We start from the raw sequence: 21,989 nt of genomic DNA, 5'->3' as shown, positions 1-21,989 counted from the left end.
AGGAAACAGAACAACATTAAATCTCTTGGCATGCCCATCATCTACTTCTCAGAACTCTTTGTATTACCAGAGGGTTTATGTCACTTATAACTTTTCATGTAACTTGGATGTTTGAAGAAACAAAATTCATCATTTTTAATATCTACATTCCAATTTTCCTTTCCAAATTGAAATTATTTTATTTTTGAAAAAATGACCGAATTAATTTTCTTACATATGCTACCATAACATATATGTTGGATAGACACTATTTCTGAGAGGACTATATAATTACTCTAAAAATAAGCATGCTCAAATGCAAAGTTGATAATAGAATTAACCATGATTTTCCCCTCAAATTATAAATACATTCTAAGCCAACCAACTAATTTTATTTTTTGAGTTATTTTAATTTTTATTTTAAACAATCTGTTATCCCAAGGAAATTGTATTTCTTATTTTCCCCCGTGGTCTAACTGTACTGCAAAAAGATAGTGAAACCCTAAATTTAAAAAGTACAAAATTCAATTTTACTGTAACTTGGATTCTTCATTTAGCTTTAATATTTACTTAATAAAATTAAAACTGGTAAAAAGTATATACCCTCTCAAAGCATATATAACAACGTTTATGGTGCATAGAGAGAGCTGGTGATATAATGGTTAGTAGTTCAAAACCACCAGTCACTCTTCAGGAGAAAAATGAGGATTTCTACTCAGTTACGGTGTCAGAAACCCACATGGACAATTCTACTCTGTCCCATCCCACCTCTCCACGAATCAGAATCAGCTTAATGGCAGTGAGTTTGTTTTTGTTTTTATTCTAAATTCCCCAGCTACTTTTATAATTGAAATGGTCTTTCAAGAAGTCTCTGGATAATATTCAAGCTAACACTCTAAGACAACTTAAGGTTTTAATTGATGTCTTTGATTTCTTCCCTGGGGAATTAAGAGAAACACCTCTCCAAAGGACAGTAGAATCATATCTGCCTTCAGAGATTAGTGTAAAAAAAGCAAATAATAAGCAATGTTCTAAACTTGTATTAAAATTTCCTTATCACGTATGTTTGTATAAATAATACACATTTGAAGTATCTATCACAATGCTTTACATCATTGAATTCTATGCAAACTAAGTATCCCCTACACTGGGTGTTCTATAAAGTCTTGTGAGAAGGGGAAAGGAGTCCATGCATAACTACACCAACCATTAAATTCGTGGTAGAGGTCCCCAAACAAGCAAAACAAACTTACCACCACTGAGTCCATCCCAACTCATCGTCGCCCTGTGGGCTTGAGCAGAATTGTCGCTGTGGGTTTCTGAGGCCGGGGATCTCTATACCACCTCATCTTTCGCCTGGGTACAGCTGGGGGCTTTTAACTACTGACCTTGCAGTTAGCAGACTAACGCCCAACCCACTACACTGCCAGTTTGCAGATTCACAGCGAACTTATAAAAATATAATATTCTAAAGAGTCAGTACAAAATTTCATTAGACCTCCTCAAGATACAAAGAAACTAAATCGTATTATGTCTTATCTTTATGGTAATGAACTTCTAGAATTCTAAAATATAGCATTTCAAGCACCTTGACAGTTTTATTTGATCGTGTGCTTTAATTCAGTGAAAATAACCCTTTCTCATAATTTAACCACGAACTGGCTCTGTTGAGCTGGTGCGTTTGTCCTCTGATATCAGTGTACTTGTATTTATACCATTTGTCATTCAGCTGTTAGAAGTGACCCCATAAACGTATTACCCCAAAACCACATAATCTGATGGCAATCTATATAATAAATAATACAAGCAAAAAAGATGTTAGTCTTTATCAATAAATAAAAGTTATTATGAGACTTTCGTGAAATTGTTTAATAAATAGTATCTGGTGGAGACTATGATGAATGGTCTCGTCACAGACCATTTCACGGTGATCTCTGCTGCTCACAGACTTACTAGTAAAACAAAATAAATTACTCCTAAACTTGGGGGGGGGGGGGATATAGACTCCTTCTGCTCTTCTACCGCATAAAAATCAAAACCTTGTGTAACAACCGAAACAAATGTTTTACTCTGATTGATTTGGAAAGAAGTATTCAATGTTGGGAAAGGAATTCCTTTGGACTTAATACATTAGCATGAGATTGGCATAAGAAAATGTTTTGAGGAGCCTCCAGTGGCCAACTAAAGTGTGAGAGAAGTATAAAAATATCTCCAACTATCAGCTAAAGATAGTCAGGTTTAGCCAAAGTAACATGTTTTTACAATACTGCATCCCCACATATGAAATATTTTTACAAAGATTAGGTCTAGCAAGCTCACACTGAAAATCCCAGGATCTCCTCTGGGAGTTCTCCACAAATGAAACATTTTGCAGTGGGAGTCAGAGGTGGCCATCTTTGGACACAGATGCAAACATATTTATATGATCTTCCGTGGCCTATAAGTGTATGAATTTTTCCTTTGGTGAATGACATGAAGTTTTCTGTTTGGAAACGTTTTAAGGAAAACATTTGCCCTAGAAATATTTTCACTGGCTGGTTAGAACATAATCAGCTACAATGGATGGCTCTTGGGACATTAATTTCTCTTTACTGGTGTGCTTTACTCTTTATGGTTTGATTCCTACAATATTTAATAAGAAACTTAAAGCTTTGACTAACTTTGTGGGAGAAAGGGCATTCATTGTTAGCTCATTTCAGGGGGGTGGGGAGTGGGCACGTGGGGCATGGAGCATCTCATCTCTTGATAGACGGAGACCAGCAGCATAAGATCACAAATTATACACCTGGTCCATTCTCTCTGTCAAGATCGAACCAAAGCCTTGCAGCCATCCCATGTATCCCTACTGGCGTTCCATGATGCCAACAGGAGAACATGAATAACATGTCCACTGGAGTGGTCCAAAGGCAAAGTTCTGTAAGGTTGGCGTACATGATATAAAAAAGCCAGTGTTTTCAGCGGTAACCAGTTAATGTCTGTTAAAAATTTACACTAGGGCCCAAATCAAATTGCTTCCAAGATCAATGCACAAAGACCTGGTTGTCCCTTAAGAGTTGGAGTTCGATGCAGCCCATGTCTTATTCCCAGCTCCTGAAGAGCAACTGAAACCTGGGTTTTGCCCCAGAGATGGAGAGCAGTAGTACTGCTGCTCTCGACCAACAGTGCTCGCACTCCAGGGCCGCAAAGGGCAGGATGGGGCTCACAGCAAATGTAAAGGGCTTCTTGTTTTAAAATTGTCACGGGACAATAGTAAAGACCTCCAAAGTACAAACCTCAAATTGCTTGCACGTTTACACTCCATGTGAAGCCAGAATTCACGTCTGAAATTTCCCCTGGATTTTATCCAAGCCTTTCCTGGTATAAAATGCTCAGGAGACAAAATTTTCGTGAAAACGTTTGAGCTTTATAGTAAAAGCGCTCCAAGTACAAGCTTTTCCTCTTGAGAAAAGGTATTGATAACACTGTGGGGTTTGTTGTTGCTTTCTGTTTTTGTTCTTGTAGATTCAGAAGACAGTAAGATTTTATGTCTATGAATCTCTGTTCTGGTCTTGGATAAATCAATAAAATTCAGAGAGACAACCACCATTCTTTAGGACTATAATCCACGGAAGTTAAAAAAAAATTAGATAGGTTCTATGTCCATGTTCCTTGGCTACTAAATGGAAACTTACTTTGTCTCTGAATGTAGCATGCCTTTCACAGTAACCTTAGCTGTCTCACGTCTAAACTGACTCTGGATACTTATATATCTAGCACTTTTAAACATAAGAAAAAGAAGAATAAGAAAAACAACAAGTTAAACCATGACAAGACTTGTCTATTTTGTTAGTAAATAAAAGCCCTCAGTACAAGCAGCAGCGGCTGAGGATAACCGACCCAGGAAGCCTGCCCCCCGCAAGGCACCCCTGGGCTGGAGGGAGGAGAACAAGATACATAAAACGAGCCTGCCTGGTCAAAATGCTTGAGAAAAGCAAGGTTTTCATGTTAAACCAAGGAGCAGGGAGCAATACTAGGAGACAGAGAAAAAAATATCACCAGGAGGTTAAATTTTATCCCTTCAACAAATATTATTTGAATGTCCACTCTGAGCAAGGCCATGTGCTAAGCATTATCTTGTTACTACCAGAATTGTTCATGCCAATTCACAGTGACCCAAGAGGGACAACAATGGTCTATATGGTCCTTGTTCCCTTGGAGCTTACACTTTTTGGTAGCTAGCTCTAATCATCAAACAATATTTCTTTAAATATATAGACGGTGACAGGTGTACAAATAAGGGTGTATGAAATAAGAAAATGATTATCAAATTGAAATTTCATCAATGAGTGGATGTTAAGTTGGTGAAGAAAAAAGAGATACTTTTTCAAGGCGGGGGCTTCCCAGGAGAGCGAAATCTGTAATGAGAGAGCATAAAATAAAGGAGAAGACCCACTGTGTTTACAATAGCGAGCAAGGAGGGAGCTGGGTGGTACAGGAGACACGAGTCAGGGGTACAGTTGGCTTGCATGGTCTTTTCATAAATTCAAGGAAATTGCTGAAGGGCTTATTCAACTGGTGTGTATGTGTGTTCCTGAGAATGAAGAATGCCATCATCGAGTTCCTGGAAACACGACTGCCTGGAATGTGGTGACGAGACTGAAGGGATGTGATCTTGGCATGGACACATCTCCAATCAAGCAGTAGTCCACAGGCAGGTTCCTGTATGCAACCTAACAAACTATGATGGCCTTGGGAAGAACAGGGAGTCCAGAACGCCTCGTTGTGCTCATTTGATACTTGTCCGTGGATCCAAAGGCAGCTGTGCAAACAGAACAAAGGATGCTGCATGGTTTAAGGTCAGGACAGGTGGCGTCAGGGTTGTATCCCCTCCTCACGCTTATTCAATCTGAGCAATCTGTGTGGAGCCAATCTTCGGAGAAGTCGGGTTACATGAAAAAGAATGCCAACAGAAAGAAACTGTTTTGAGAATGACGATGGCAGCAAATGTACAAATGTGCTGGACACAATGATGGATAGATGGGTTGTGATCAGAGTTGTACAAGCCCCCAATAAAATGATGAATAAAAAAGGAGAATGCCATATCAGGATTGAGGGAAGGTTTGTTAACAATCTGTGATACGCAGATGATGCAACGCTGCTTGATGAAAGCAAGAGGGACTTGAACTACCTGCTGATGAAGATGGAGGATATCAGCCTTCAGTATGGGTTACAATTCAATGTAAAGAAAACCAAGGCCTCAAAACTGGACCAATGCGTCTGTGACCTTGTGATCAAAGGAGAAAAGGTGGATCTTGTGAAGGATTTCATCTCGCTTGGACCCACAGTCGATGCTCACAGAAGTAGCAGCCAGGAAAGAAACACACACACGCTGTACTGTGTGACTCTGCGGCACAAGACGTCGTTAAAGGGTTGAAAGCCAAAGATGTTATTTTGAGGACAAAGGTGGACCTACCTCAAGCTGTGGCATGTGCAATGGCCTCCTGTGCGTGTGAAAACTGCACATTGAATAAAGGAAAACTTTATGAGAGTCTATGCGGCTGACCTGTGGTGCTGGCGAAGAATATTGAAAGTCCCATGAGCTACCAATAAAACAAACCTGTCTGAGAAGAAGTATAGCCTGAATGCTCCCTAGAGACAAGGATAAGACTTCGTCTCACATATTTTGGGCATTTTGTCCGAAGAAACCAGTCCCTGGAGAAGGGCTTCATGTTTGGCAAAGTAGAGGAGCAGTGAAAAGAGGAAGGCTCTGGACAAGAGCAATGAACGCCGTGGACACATGGACTCATACGTCAGCCCTGGGCGGGGTTTCACTCTGTTGTAGAAAGCGTCACTTTGTTTCAGAATCCACTCAATGGCTTTGAAAATTCAAGATGAGAGATGTTATGCTCTTGCTTGAGGGAGACAGACAGTCCTGGAGGAAAATGATTAGAGTTGGCAAATACACTGTGAAACTGACAGGGGGTCTTGATGGAGCAAATGTGAGGAGTTATGGAAAGGCCCGTGTTCTAGACTTCTTGATTTTGAACAAGTTAAATCGTGGCACCAATCATGAGAAAGAGCCTTAAAGCTGCATTAATCCTGATGTCCAGGAGATCAGAAGCATTTCCATAACAATTGTATGGAACCTTTTATGCTCTTATTCTCTCACAAATGTATCGTGGAATTTCCAGATACCACTTGATATGTAACATCACAAAAGATTGAACGCAGAAACAAAAGAACCCAGCTGTAAATTGAAATGAAAGAAACTTGAAAAATATAGAAAACAATGCCATTTTCTCCCCATTTTGCCAAAGCAAGTGTACTTATTTTATATTTAACATATAATGACCATCTTAAAAATAAACAAATACTTCATTTTTGAATATGAATATAAAGGTGCATCTGGAACTCTGGTGGTTTCTATTATGGCTTACATGTTGGGCTGCTAGCCACAAAGTCAAAACCATCCAGAGAAAGATGAGGTATTCTGCTCCTGTAAAGACACGCCATCACAGACACCCACCCCGTGAGCCAACTCTGTCTTAGAGGGGCCTGGGGAGCTGGAAGCGATGTGAGGGCAGTGAGGGTGAGGTTTTCAATATGGACTCAATAGCTCACACACACAAAGTCACTTGGGTGTCATTCATCACAGTAGACTGGCACGGTAGTTTCAGTCGAAGAAGTTTGAGGCCAAATCATCTACATAATCAATAAGATTTTCTAAAGGACAATCAGCTGTGAGACGACTTCTCATTGCTAGAGACTTTTGATGTTCACTTCAGAAAAATAAAATCAAGGCATTCCAAGAACTAGTTTCGTTTTCCCATGGAAATGAGTGAATTCTGTTGTTTGGAATATGAAATTAGTGCAGGGAAAATGGTAAGAAAAGAAGTACTTTAGTCACACACTCTGCAGGACTTCCATCCTGTAATGCGTTTGCAATACCTAGAAACTCCATGTGCCTGTAACTCTGTTCTAGGGTGTACGGCTCGCTATTTGTGGGCTGCTCCATTTGGGTAGAGACCACCTTCCAAGGTGACCTTGCTGAAGGTCCAAAAGATCAGTCTCAATGCACCCTGGCATGCTTTCATCCAATGCCCAACATTTAGCCTCTCTCTATGTATTCACACACTGATTACAAAATAGGGGGAAGAAGCAATCTGGAAAGAGTGTATTTGTGGCTTATTCAACTTCTGAACAAATAAAATGAACTGGAAACAATTTCCCAAAGGCGTGGCTTCTGAAGGGTGAGGACACTCCAATGTACAGAAGGAGGTAAAGCCGGTTTGGGCCGCACTGATTCAGGTAAAGCTTTGAAATGCCAGCTTTGTCCTAGGCCAGAGTCTGGTTACTTTGAAGGTCTTTAACGTTTCATTCATATTACCAAGGAGTTGAAAGTTTCCGACATATGAAGGGGTTTCAAAATGTCTTTTCCTTCTATTTCGCCGTGAACTTTGTATAATAGTTGTATATTAGTTATTCAGCATTGCTCACTAATATTGATTGTGTGAATCCTATAGAAAAGGGGCAGATGTACTCTGTGTGTTTTCCACGTGTTCACTGGGATTGTTGTGAGGCCCAAGCATTTAATGGTCCTCATTTGCTGAAGACGGTTACGGCCTCCTAGATCATAATGCACTCTGTCTGCAGACACCAATCCTTTGCATCTCCACCTCTGCAGAACTGTTTGCTTCTTGTTGAATTAATCCATCCTAGGCAAGAGCTTGGTAGATAGCTTAGATTTTCCTCCTCCTTGTCTCACTCCCCACTATTGGGAATGGAATATCACGACAAACCCAATTTGTCATTGTATAGAGTACATCCTGCCTCTTTAATATTGTTCACGTCCTTCCTCACCCTGTCATTGCCGCTGCTTACTTTATTTCTCACTGTTGCAATCAGCTCTGACCTAACCCTCAGCTCCCTTGGTAGCCCCATGAGGGCAATCACCCTCATAGTGCATAGTAATTCTTCTGGCTCTTTGGTTTTCAGTAGGTTTTCTACAGTCATCAAAATGATTCTGAAAAATGATCCATCTTCCCTCAAGTGTTTTTAAGCTGACAACTAAACATTGTGTGGTACATTAAAATGGCATAATATAATTACTGACATTTATAAACTTAAAATTTATGTGAAATTTAAATATACCTCCTACTACTGTCAAGTCCATTCTGACTCAGAGGGACCCTAAAAGAACAACTGGCTGGTAGGGTTTCTGAGGCTGTAAATCTTTATGTAAGCAGACGGTCATGTCAATGTATCTAATGGACTCTAAATGCAATGGTAATTTTATATCACCAATTCTTGTATAAAATCAAATGCTGAAGCTCTATCAAAAATATACTCCTTCTCCTCATCTCAAATTCACTATTTAACCCCATTCTACCTGCAGAATTTTAATGTATCTGAAGTATGGGAAACTTTTATTCCTCACCCATCATAGTTTCTCTGCAACACAACAGAGTTTCACACCCTGGGATTAAAAAAAGAATGGACACCAGGCTTTATATGAACTCAAAAACTCACTGCTATCAAGTTGATTCTGATACAATGTGACCCTGTAGGACAGGGTTGAACTGCCCTTGTGGGATTCTGAGACTTTTCATTCTTTAAGGGAGTAGAAAGCCTCCATCTTTCTCCTGTAGGTTTAAAACACACACACACACACACGTGCACGCACACACACGCACATGCACATGCACACACATATATATTCTGAGTAGAATTGGGACAATTTTAGTAACTGTCAAGTTAATTTGAAGTACAATTAATAGGAGTCCATAAATGATAAACAGCATGAGTACATCTTTGGCAATCTATTTTGGTAAAATACATTGGCAAGCAGACTGCCAGAGAAATGATTTCTTTGTTTCGTGCCTCAGTGGTCTGCCCTGTGAGAATGCACCCCCGTAAAGTGTAGGAGGGGGGAGAAGTCCTTCTCCTTGTAGCGCAGGAGGACAGAGGAGGTGAATGAGGAAGCTGAGTGTTGAGTTTGCATGATTCCTTAGGAGCACATGCATTTCAGGCTGACGGCGTCGGCAAAGAATACATATGAATGTTGAGAAGCGTAAACTTAGGCTTTTAAACTATCTGCGTCCACAGACCTGTAGGGAATCTTTATGATCACCTAAGTTTCAGGACACATCTTTGGAGACCACTGCTCTAAATCACAAATCAGATAAGATCACATTCCTCCCTAATGCTCAATGTTGCTCCTGGCAATGGAATCTGTTACTCTTGGAACCTACTTGATTGACTTGCCTCACATCAACCTCATTTTCTTATCTTTTGCCATTTCACTGTTTTCACCCAAAGCCCTCCCCTTTCAAGCTACTTACCATGTATGTCCAGAATACTAAGTACTCCTGGATTGATCATGTCTTTATTCCTCATTCACCAAACTCACTCACTCCCCCACTCACTCACTCACTCTCTCACTTACTCCCCCACCCTCTCCCCCACTCACTCCCTGTGGCTGGGTTCTCACTCATAGCACTCCTATAGACAAAGAGAATTAGTCCACGGGAGTTCCAAGGCTGGCCCTTTCCACAGATGCCAACTGCCTCACCTTGCTCCCGCAAATCAGATGGTGAATTCCAGTGACTGCCCTTTCAGTTAGCAGCAGATTGCTTAACCAAGCCACAATTATCTCATAGTCTAAAAATTAATGGTTTCCTAAAATAAACTATTTACAAAATATTCTCAAAGCTCAAAGGCCTTTTAAAATTCAAATTACATAGATGTATCTCATAAACCCTATTATCACATCCTATCATTGCCATCTTCTCTGGCGAGTGAAACCGTCAGAATTATCGCACAGGGCTTACATAGTCGGCCAATTTGGCCAGAACAGAGGTGCCTAAGCAATCATTAGAACAGATCATATTTATTGCATTTATTCCCTCTGTCAGTCTTTTGGAGCGCAGTCTAATGAGCGATGGGGACTGAAGGGGAGAATAGTGTGTGCAGTGAAGAGCAGGCGGGCAGGAATGTGCACCGGAGCAGGGCTCTGCACACACACGCGTGTTGATACTCACTTCACTCTGGAGAGAATTTAAAAGAATATTGTAGATACATTAAAAGGGAAACCATTGGATATTTGGATCTAGATAGTCTAGAATGATGAAAAATTACATTTAAATGTCAATAGTAGAACTGCCCTGGTATCCAATCAAAGTTGTCAGAGGTGTCCTTCTTTATTCTAAAGGATAAAGACAGACGATTCTGTTTCCCTGACACATTGTGGCCCACTCTGAGAGGCTTCCAGATTCGCTCATCATTTCACATATGGCAGAAACATCCCCTGCCTCTGGGCTTCATTTGAGTGGTCCAAAATAATTCCTCTTATGAGCAGGTCCAATCGAAGAGAGAATTTCCTTAACAGTACTGTAATTCTGGGTAACATTGAATTATGACTTATTCAGAGGAAAATCTCACATGCTACTGTAGGGAGACATGGAAATACTTATCCATACCCTGACCATTGTATGTTATCATTTTGGGTGCTGATGCCTGATCATGTTATTTCTCTTTATCTATCCCTCTTTCTTCAGATACACACACATAACTCATACTTCCATATAACCAGTCAACTTATCACATTATTATACCTTCTAAATTTATACAATACCACTGTTCTTAGAATATTTTATAATTCAATTGGCAAAATCAGACTGGTCGTCATGGCAATAACATTTCTATGCCCAATTATTATCCTTTATTATCAGGGAAGAGACAAAGAAGAGTGATCTTTTCCTTGGAGGAGTGGCCAAGTGTTATTCATCCAGGGATACCACAAAGCAAGTGAGATAAGAGGGATTTTGATTAGAAAATAAATACATTCAAGAGCGTTGTATAAAGACTTACCACCATTGTATAAAAAGGATTGCCTGAGAACTCAAAAACACACTTCTATTAAGTTGATTACAGTGACCCTATAGGACAGGGTAGAACTTCCCCTGTGGGTTTCTGAAACTGTTACACTTTACGGGAGTAGAAAGCTGGTGGGGCAGCTGGTGCCTTTGAACAGATGAACCCGTGATTAACAGCTTACTGCAGAACCACTACACCACTGCAGAAACATCAATGGAAGCCGAATGCAGGCTGCATGCAAAAACAGCCAGAGAGGTGGGTTCAGCTAGAAATGACTCCAGGCATCTCTGAGAAGTTGCAAGTAGTCTTACTCAGATTGCACTCCACTGCAAAGCCTGGGTCATTTACCAGCACAGCCGCTTCATACGTGCACAGCTCATCTGTCCGTGCGGAGAAGGGCATTCATGTCGCTCGTCACCACACAGATCAGTGTTTTGCACGTGTGTGTGTGTGCGCGCTCCTGAACCTTGATTTCTTTCCAAATGTTGGCTTTATGAAAATCCAAAAGTTTTGGAAGGATGATGTAACATATTCTTAAAATACTAAAACCACCACCAAAGAAAATTAAAAAAATAATAATAATAATAAAAAAAGATACTAAAACCTGCGAACATTCAACATCAAGCAGAGTCATTGTTAGCCTGCCGCACTAATCTCGTCTTCTTAGATCCAGTTTGTGAGACGAAAAGGAAGCAATAAATTCGACTCTAACTTACCGCACATGTTAATTGCACAATACTCCCAGGGGGTGTCAGGGTCAAGAGTATAGCACCAAGGCCTCGGCTTGCCATCAGGGTTGCGGCAGTAATTATCATCAAAGCCCTTGTCGGGATATCTGCAAACCACACCAAGACAAGTGTCACATAAATCTGCCTGGAAACACCACCCAGCTCTCAACTCACAAAGCCATTTTCCACTTACCTTGGCGCTCTGCTAGCTGAGGAAAGGTTTTCTACATTCCACCACAAATCGATGGCGAATTATTGACTATGAACTCTATTCACTTGTATCTTCTATTAAGTTTAGGGTACCATTCCGTTTACTCATTATTTAGGTTGGCTTGGTGTCTGACCACTTGTGGACATCCAAAGCAGAATGCTCCTCTTTTTTTGTTTATTTTTAACAGTTTTGTAAGGACTTCATCCACACATCATAAAATTCAATAATTCAATTATATCAAGAACAGTTGTACAATGATCACGGCATTCAATTCTAGAACATATTCTTCTTCCTTGTAGTCATTATTATCCATGTAAATATTGTTTTTCCCCCCTAAGCATAGCAAACATCTACGCAACATTCTCGTAGAACACACTTCAGGCTGGATTGCATCAATATGATCTTATGTAGAATGCTCATTAAGAAAACAGATCCTCTTCTAGGGCAGGCTTTAAGTTCAAACTGAAAGTTAGGTTTCAATCGCTCTATTAGGAATGATAGCTCAATTTTAGAAATAGAACCTTTCAAGGTCATGCCCTCACCTCCACCAGAGCAAGAGACAAACTCCATCACACCACTTTCTCCACCACCCCTGCCCCTTAAATTAACAGAGTATTGAATTGGTGGCTTGATTTTAATTGCTACCATATCTCTTCTGCTCTCACTTAAAAGTAAGAGATGCATTTGCAAAGAATAGTTTTAATTTTACTTAAATGAATCACTCCACCCCATCCCATCCCCCAGACATGAGAGAGAAAGAGAGATAGATAGATAGAGAGAAAGAGAGAGAGAGAGAGAGAGAGAGAGAGAGAGAGAGAGAGAGAGAGAGAGAGAGAGAGAAACATTCCTAGCAATGCTAAAGAATGGAGGGAAAGAAGCTTTTCCAAAAATGGTTTGTATTTTCAATTCATGTAATTAATTTTTTTTTCTTCTTTGAATTAAAAAGTTCGACCAGTCTTTCTTTGCCTTTTAACAATTTATGTTCAAAACCCATTCATGGGAAAGAAAGAAATAGAATCCATTGGCTGCTTTCTCCAGATTGCTTGTCCATATTGGAAATTATAAAAGATACCAGGACAAGCAGCCAGCTATTTTTTGTGGTACCTTTCGTTCCCCCTATCTGCAGACACGATCTATCCTGATGTAGTATAAGGGATCCCATAGCACCTGTCCAAGAAGACACTGCTCCAGAAGAGAGCGGCTTAGAGTTGACAGCCATCCCTCTGGCACAGCTCTTGCCTGTCCAGGTGACCGGCAGGGACTGGGTCTCTGTCATACTGACGCCGGGAAAACACCTCTGTCCGTGCTTTCCTCTGCACCCAGGGTTCACCTCAGGAAATGTAAGCAAGCCCCGTCCAGACTCGCTGAAAAGGTAGCCAAGGTTCTCATGCACGTCAGCCCTTTGCCCCAATGATGTCCTCTGAATGTCATGGCTCCTGAACAGTTAAGAGAATTCTAAAATGTATGTGTGTGTCCTAACGGGTAAATAAATTCCAATAGCAATTTGTCATGGAGCAAATACTAGTTTGTAAAAAGAATCAACAAAAGCATTGATCCGTGGGGTTTTACCTTTCCGGCAAGAATTTGTGCCGGTGTGGAGTCTGATGATCCCATCGCTGGCAAATCTTGCCTGATTCTGTGTGATCCATGGGGCCTCGGTAGCTCTCCCCATTGCAGGTCATGCATTCAACTAATAAAATTAAAGTAGGGCACGTTAATTTCATCCAACCACAAGAACACCACTGCTCCATTTTTAAAAATAGCAAACCACCTGTTTGGCAGTCTTTCTAGAAATTATAGACCCCAGTCTAACTTTAAATTCGGAGCTAACATCCGTCAACAATGACACAAATCTTCTGTCTCAGAACTCCTCAGGCAGCATAAATCGATTATTCTGCCGTTACAGCCATCTGAATCCACCAGAGGGCCAAGCTCTTGCCTCTCAAGTAATCATTAATTGTACAAAAGACACGGAAACCTGGCCATAGGAGTAGATCAACTCTTACAGGCTACTTTTCACTTGTTGGTTTATAGGAGTTCATCTAAGTCTTCACGTAGTCAGGACTAGAGTTGTTATTCTTTATTTACTCCGTCCCTCCCAAACAAGAGTTATACTAATTGAATTGAGTATGTTATAATCCAAAAATTAAGGCCATAATCAAGACCAGGTAGATTGGAGAAGCGACCTTCAGTTAGAAATCTGGTACTCTTCAAAGAATGCAGAAATATGTTAGTGAATATCCATGCTGAGCAGGCCAGTCAGGTTTACAGACTTAGCTAGCTTAGGATAGAAGGTGACCTGCTACTGAACTCCTAGTATCCATGTCTATTTAAATGTATAAAGTGATCTAATTATACAGGGTCTTCGTGATGATTCTGTGAGGCTAATTGACAGTTCTCTTTTGGCTGGCCTCAAATGTCACACTGAAACTCTGAATCACTTCAACTAGCTGAAAATGAGACTTCACAAATGGACAGGCTGATTTGTAGCACGGCAGGCATCCTGTGGAATAAATCTTTGCTTGGCTTTTCTCTGAGTCCGGCAAGCTTCCCCAAACACATCATTTGTATCTTGTGATTATTGAATTTCTAAGTTGAGCCAAAGTAAGGGAAAAGCACCTAGGTTCAGCTTTATCTGCCAGCATCTAGCCCGATGATTGTTTGTAGTACTTTGGAGTATGCTATTAGAATGATTACTTTCGAACCTTTGCTTTTTTACAATAGAGCAGGGTGTTAAATATTAACTTTCTGAAACACAAGCCCATTTGGCTTGAGTTCTCTTCGTTGCACGTAGTTTAATGCATGAACTAAGACAAGGGACCAATTCAGCTTCCCCCCATTTGAAAGTGAGATTCCCTAGACTACAGTCAATGAGCACATGAACTATAAATGAGAGGGGCCCAGGAGCAGATCCCTGAAAGTGCTCAGGCTAGCCAAGGTCATTTCCACATTGAAACACTCTACCTATTCTATGCATCATCACATTCCAGCTTCTCAATTGAAGACTACAAGTTTATTTAGTTATCCTTTTAATAAGAATATACGGTTTGAGACTTTCCTAGAAAATGATATGTCATCTATCACTGCTGTTTGCTCCTTTATATTGAAATATTGAAGGAGAAAGTATATTAGAATACTGTGCTTGCATATAAGTATACAAACGTACAATTTCTAGTGATGCATCATACTCAGGGATTAGAAGATAATCTTTAGCAAACAGGCTGTAATAGTACCTTCCCTTCTAATGAGAGTGACGATAATTGTGTCTCATTTGCTGTACTATGGGCATGAGTATAAAACTTTTTTCCTGGAGAGAAAGATTTTTAATTTTCGTGTGGAAAATATAACTACACCAAGGAAATAGGTGATTCTATCCATGGCCATTTTCCAGAAGAAGTATAGTAAAGCAATGCTTCCCCAAACTTCCCTGTGCACAACAAACACCCCGTGATCTCCTTAGGAAGAGAAGCCTGACTCAGGGTGTGTGGGCTGGGCCATTGCTAACACGCTCCCAGCGAGTACTGATGCTGCTGCCCTATCACCCACACCTTGACCGGCAAAGCTATAGACGACCTGTTTTATTGTAAAAGTTCGAAGTATCGGGCAGTGAAGGGTCTTAATGTAGGTTTCACTTGGACTTTGAAATGAAGGAAGGGCTTAACTATCAAGGGTTAAAATTATGAAATGGCACAGAAACATGAATGAGGATCCTACATTCTAGGAAGGTGAAGTTGGAGCTGGATGTCGCTAAGGACCTGGTGAGAAAAGGATAAAAAGCTAACAAGATAATGTTTTGTACGAATTGTGAGTGAAATATTAGGTTTTAATAGGCAATGAAAGTGGGGGTTACATGGGCTCTGAGCTCAAATTTAAGATAGGAAGTATGTAATATTTACACATTTTCTGATTATTTGTATAGGATTTTAAAAATATGAAACATCATTTGTTCTTTGCAGGGAGGAAAACAAGGCTCACAACAGTTGTAAAGAACTTACCTAACACAGAAAATGTCAAACTTGGATCGGGAGGACAGGTCTTCTGACCTATAGTCCAGTTTTCTCTCTTTACTCCTAACTGCCTGTTACGTTTTACACGTTAATTTGTTGACTCCACACTCGAGGTGGTCAGCTTTCCGATAGAATATCAGCAATACGTTTAGGAATTCAAAATTACTGCCTTTTCAAAACCTGTCTCAACGCCCTTTGCCTTCTTGTTTACAGGGTAGGTTGGCCTCCTGTTGGAGTCTTACCTCTTGAAGCACTAGGAAAAAGAGTAGATGGGGCAGCACCTAGCTTGCCCGTCTCATGGAATGTGAGAGGCTGGAAACTGCTCAGCTTAGCCGTAAAACACAGCTCAAGCAGGTCCAAATGGAGCGTCATGTTCACTTTTTAGACCTCCACCTTTCTAAGAATCCTGCAAGCTTCTGCAGCTCAATGTCAAATAAATAGTGCAGGCAGAAGCCAAGTGCACCTAGGCCAGGAACCAAATATGAGAATCAACTAGAGCAGTGTATGGGGGGAGGGGGAGGCACTGTTAGGGTCTCTCGATTGATGGCTGTGCGTTATTTAACACTTCCAGACTATTTTCCTTCTAAAGAAACACTGAAAGAAAAATACAGTCCTAAGTCACATAAGCTCACGTTATATAAAATTTTCGATTTATAAGTATGTGTGTGTGCATGTCTTAGCATTTTTCTGGCCGAAATGAAAGAACTTTATAAAAGCTATGCATTCGTCTTAGTATAAATAGTTAATGTAACATGTATCTCCTAAAAATATATAGCTTGTATTCTACTTCTCTCAGTCATGAAAACACAGGTAATCTGAGTTTACAGCAAAATAATTATTTTAAAAGTATTTGAATCTACTTTTAATCAATGCTTTTTCTGCACAAGTAAGAGCAATCTCCAAGAAAGAGAAAGCCATGCTTGTGATTACTTCAGCACGCAAAATGTTTAAAATGTCAATAGTCTCACAAATTCACATTTATAGTTAATAATTTCATTTCGATCTTTGTCTCTAAGTCTTTCTCCACATGTATGTGCAGTATCATTGGAGCAGTATCATTGGAGGATCTTAAATATAAGGTCCTAAAATATAAAGGTCCTAAAATATAAAGGTTTGATGATGGATTGATACAATGTATTTACTTGAATATTTGACCATCATTCCAGCAGACATTTGTCCCAGCAGCTATTAATTGTTTGTTTTAAACCCAAAGCAAGTGCTAAACAGTCAGATTTCACAAACATCAGTTTTCTATAATTTTTCAACTAGACATTAATGGTAACGTTTCTTTTATGTAACTATGTTGTTGTTTGGGGGTACCATTGAGTCCATGACCACATGTGACAGGATAGAACTGCCACGTACAGTTCTCTTGGTCGTAATCTCTCTGGAAGCAAATTTCCAAATTTTTCTCCCATAAAATCACTAGGTAAGTTTGAACCCTCAAACTTTCAATCAGCAACCAAGCTGTTACCAGCGGGCGCCACCAGGGATTTGACTACATAACCAGATGAGAGCCAGGATGCAATAAAAGGCATTTGTTTCCTTCAGAATTCTTAGCATTCTTCAAAGCTTTGAATTATAGGAAAAAAACATTGATATTGGACAATAGAGATCAGATATATTTATCTTACCAATTAGAATTTCAAATAGATATGAGTTGACTATCTCAGGGTTTAATGGTTATACAAATGTCATAGAATACATACTGTTCTATTTAACCTCTTCAAAGGAACCAGGCGAAGGTTGACTGTAGATATTTTTATCTAGTTTTAAGTGTACAAAATGATTTTAAAAAAGAAGGAAAAAATGATTTGTCAATTACTTCCTCATCTATTATGATGAGAGTTAAATGTAACCTGTGAAGTTAATCCCACTTGAAGGAAATGGCTGACCCACTCATTCACTGGGGCATTCAGGATTTTGATGTTTCTCATATTTATTTTTGATATGAAAATGTGTATTATGAGTACATTATTTTGTGTATAGTATCTGTTTTATAAACAACTCTGTTTTTTATTTCTATATTAATGTGTTGAAAATGCTTTATATCTGGGTCCTCTTCATGAGAGTCCTGCTAAAGCATTCTTCAGCATAGCTTGGATTTAGTTATCACAGTTCATTCCATGCTCCGTGAACTATGCTCTCCCTACAGGGCAGATGTTGCTTCATTCTCTCCTGGGGAGGTGCTTCTACTCATGTCGTGCTTCTAATTGTTTCCAGAGAGAGCACATGTGCAACCTTCAGTGTCACGGCGACACCAATCACACTAATGAGCGGTGCTCTTTCCTGAGGGAAGCACAATGCCCTCAGATTAGTAATAAAGATAGTAGAGAGTTACATCCTAATGAAATGGGAATACGTACAAGATGGCTTTCCCGTTGCTTTATTTGGGGGCATTTACTATTGTAAATCACCGGCCAATCAGTCCAGGCCTATGTTACTCTACTTTGATAGTGCAACTTCTTAGAAAACAGGGATGGGAAACCTCAATCCCACGAGGATTAATCAGATAACATAAAACTTGGCTGTATGTAAATTGACCAAGTTACTTGTCTACAAAAATAGCTTGCTAGGTCAAGGAAGACCAATCAACAAAATATCTTGCCAATGATTTTCAAGTTTACAAAACTGGTATTTGGTAGTTCCCTGAAAGTAGGAAGATTTTTCCTCCATGTGTAAATTCATGACAAATATTCATTACAAACTTGTTCATACAAAACAGACTTGTCCATAACGTTATCACAGATAAGTTTATTATTTTTAAAAGAAAAGAAAACAATGAAGGAATTTATAGTGAACAGAATATGATATGAAATGGAAACTGAGAATTTACAAACAAAAGGTGGAACTGGCTCTAGCACATAAAGTTAGAAATTTAACTAACAACAAAAACAAATTCACATACTCTGTGACAATTAGCTAACAGTAGCCTTTACTTGCATATGATAAATATCAACCTAGCATTAAATATATATTTATAGAAAAATATTTTTAAATGTCTTAGTTAACAACAATTAGGTATGATACCTTACTATAAAAAGTGGACAGCATTCCAGTAAACCCCATCTCTAAATATTTGAAAATTCTATGAAATTTCTAACAGAATTTCATCCTTATTTCATTTGTAATTTTAGAATTTTGGTACTGACAGAACTAAAAAATCAAATAAAACAACAAAAGAATTCCCAGCTACACCACATACAATGCTGAAATGGTTACGCTTCCATCTTTTCAGTTATTCAGTTTTCCATTACAGAAGTAAGGAGAATGCCCATTCATGCTGTGAGAGCAGGTAAGAACATAGACATGGGTTGAGGGTGCTGGCCTTCAAGACAGCTCAGGACCCATCACTCTGATCTCTTCAGACATATTCTGAATGGGACTCAGTTCCATTCTCTGTGTGTCAAATTTGGTTCTAGTCACATTTCCACCAAAACACACCTGGGGACTAGCAAACTGTCAGTTACTGCTTCCTTATTCTCTTCTGAGCTCACGTACCTCACCACATCACTTCAAGGTAGACTTGACAAGCTTTGGGTGGAAGCAGGCATCAAATGAATAGAATGAGCATAACTTAAAAAGGGCTAAATTTGATTTGTCCCCTTTCAGATAATTTACAGGAATATATTTTGATATTACCTTTGAGATGATATGTAGGACTATATTTTGAAGTGAGCTCAAGAAGTACTTTATTAAGTCACCCTTACTCTCTTCAGAGGACTGCCTGAGGCCAGGTTGAAATTTAAACTAGTAACACATCCCATTCTTTTGGATCAATCTGGTGACCGTTATAGTGTTTCAAAGTATCATGTAAAATTGCTATATATATATATATTTATATTCGTCTTTGATTGAACAACATATTTATTGTGATTTGATTGTTTTTGTTAACCTTTAATGCAAGTTACAGTTCCACACAGAGGGGAACAGAGGGCCCCAGATTGCATTCAGGTTCATTTACCTTCTGAACACTGAGGAATGTCACAGACTTCGTAGCGTACCTCTGGACTGCTTGTGAAGCACCATGGTCCCCCTTCTTCCCCTCGAGGATTTCGACAGTAGTTTTCCTGTAGATCTTTACCTCGATAGCTCGAAGGCAAAAAGCTAGTTTTAAAATGATAATCATCACAGTATAAGAGCATGCACATTTATTTTAGATCTATCAGTTCTACTAATTAATAGGTATATGTTTCCTGAAAATAGACAAACCCTTTATTTACTTTCAGACTTTGAAATAGATTTTAACTCAAATTCTGCCATTTACCACCATTCTAAATATAAGATCTCATAAAATTTAACATAGTTACAGTTCAACATCAGAAGAAGTTATGGATGAATAGTCTGCAGATTCGCGAAGAGAAAACTGTTCTACAATTTCATTGAAATCGTCTGAATTAAAATTTCAAAACTTAATTCAGAGGTAACCGTGGTTAGCCAAGGCCACCTAAGAGAGAACTGGGAAACAGTGTCATTAACCTTGAAATCTCCCTGGGTCACTGCTTATCCAAGATCACTATTGTTTATTGTTTTTGAAGAAATAGATAAAGAATAAAGAAAAGAAGAGGGGGGGAAGCAAACCTATTGCCATTGAGTCAATTATGACTCCTAGTGACACCAGACAGGCTTTCCGAGACTGAATTTTCATGAGAACAGCCTTGTCCTTGCCTGGAGAGAGGATGTGGTTATTGACATGCCCACCTTGAGGTCAGCAGCCAAACCCCTACTGCCACCAGGGCCCTGTGACAAGTCTTTCACCGCTTTACAACTGAGAACGGTATTGATGAAAGAGTATGTACAATTCTCGGATTAAATTAAACCCGGACTTAAATTGAAGTCTTTGTCACTGCCTATATGACTCCAGAAAGTAAGTTAGCCTCGCTTAGCCTAAGCTGGGAGAGTGGTTGTGCATGGGGCTACACCACATGGTCTGCAGTACAGAGCTTTCGGCCCTCCAAAGAGTTACTGTCTTGGAAACTCACAGAGGTAGTTCTACCCGGTCCCTAGGAGTCGGCACCAACTCGATGGCAGAGAGTGTTTTGAGCCTAAAATGAGCCCTGCTGGTGTAGTGGGTGACTGTTAGGTCAGCAGTTTGAAGCCACAAGCTAGCTCAAATGGAGAAAGATGAGGCTTTATATGCCCATAAAAATTCAGTGTCAGTATGCTGAAGAAAAAAAAAAAGAAAAGTTTTTGGGTTTTTTTTTTTGCTTTTGTTGTAAAGAATAAAGGAAAGGGGGAAAAAGGCTCCATTTGACTCCTAGTGAAATCCACTCTTGGACGCAACAGGAGCTGCTCGTCCTGTCCCTCTGGTGTCACTGTGAGTTGGAATTACCTCGATGGTAGTGAGTTTGGCATTTTTTTAGTTCAAGTTCGCTTGTCTGTACATTAGAACATCTTACATGGCTGTTTGAAACTTGCAAAGAGAAATAGAGTGCTGCTGCCGGGTGGCATTCGGTCAATCCCAACCTATGGCAACCCCAGAAGACTGAACTGCCCCCTCGGGTTTTCTAGGACAAGCCGTGGTACTCCCAAACCACTGCTAAGCAGGAGACAGTTGGACACTGAATAAGGATGACTCAAGAAGAAAGGATGCCTGTCACGGATAATGTTGGTGAAGACACTGAAAGTACCATGGACTGCCAACGGAACAAACAAGTCTGTCTTGGAAGAAGTAGGGCCAGAGTGCACCAGAGAAGCAAGGTCAGTGAGCCTTCATCCCATGGACTTTGGACGTGTTATCAGGAGAGACCAGTCCCTGGAAAAGGCCGTCATACTTGGTAAGGTAGAAGGGCAACAAAAGAAGACTCGTGAAGAGATGACTGACCCAGTGGCTACTCTGGGTTCCAAGATCACGACCATGGTGACGGGGGCAGAGGATCAGGCAGTGGTTTCTATCTGTCGTACACAGGGCTGCTCTGAGTGGGGACACTTGCTGGCACCTAACAACAATGACCTTTCTAGAAGCAGGTCTGGAGGTCTTTTCTCCTGGTCAGCTGACCTTTCAGTTAGCAGCCAAGCTCTTCGCCCTTCCACCGCCAGGGTTCCTTGAGTTAGTATTTAAGAACTTAAATAAAGTCTGCATTTTATTATGGACACTCCAATCAGTAGTCTCTACTCTGTCATGAAAGGCAAAATCACTTATTTTCTTTGATGATTTTGTCAGCGCTCCTAGCTTTGGTTCATAATAGACCATTTGATAAAAGGATACAG

At 39.9% G+C, this 21,989-nt stretch overlaps 1 protein-coding gene across 1 annotated transcript in view; it reads right to left on the bottom strand.

The window, feature by feature from the left end:
• The window catches only part of HGF (hepatocyte growth factor), a 72,997-nt gene that overhangs the window by 33,946 nt on the left and 17,062 nt on the right, over nt 1–21,989 (bottom strand). The window contains exons 5-7 of the mRNA XM_075557647.1: nt 19,744–19,886; nt 13,342–13,462; nt 11,550–11,668 (exon numbers count right to left, since the gene is read on the bottom strand). Of these exons, the coding sequence (XP_075413762.1) occupies nt 11,550–11,668; nt 13,342–13,462; nt 19,744–19,886 (383 nt within the window). The remainder of the gene's footprint in view (nt 1–11,549; nt 11,669–13,341; nt 13,463–19,743; nt 19,887–21,989) is intronic.

The sequence above is a fragment of the Tenrec ecaudatus genome, chromosome 9, assembly GCF_050624435.1.
Source record: "Tenrec ecaudatus isolate mTenEca1 chromosome 9, mTenEca1.hap1, whole genome shotgun sequence".
NCBI lineage: Eukaryota > Metazoa > Chordata > Mammalia > Afrosoricida > Tenrecidae > Tenrec > Tenrec ecaudatus.
Note: the sequence above shows the minus strand (reverse complement) of the source record. Positions and strands in the feature narration are given on the sequence as shown.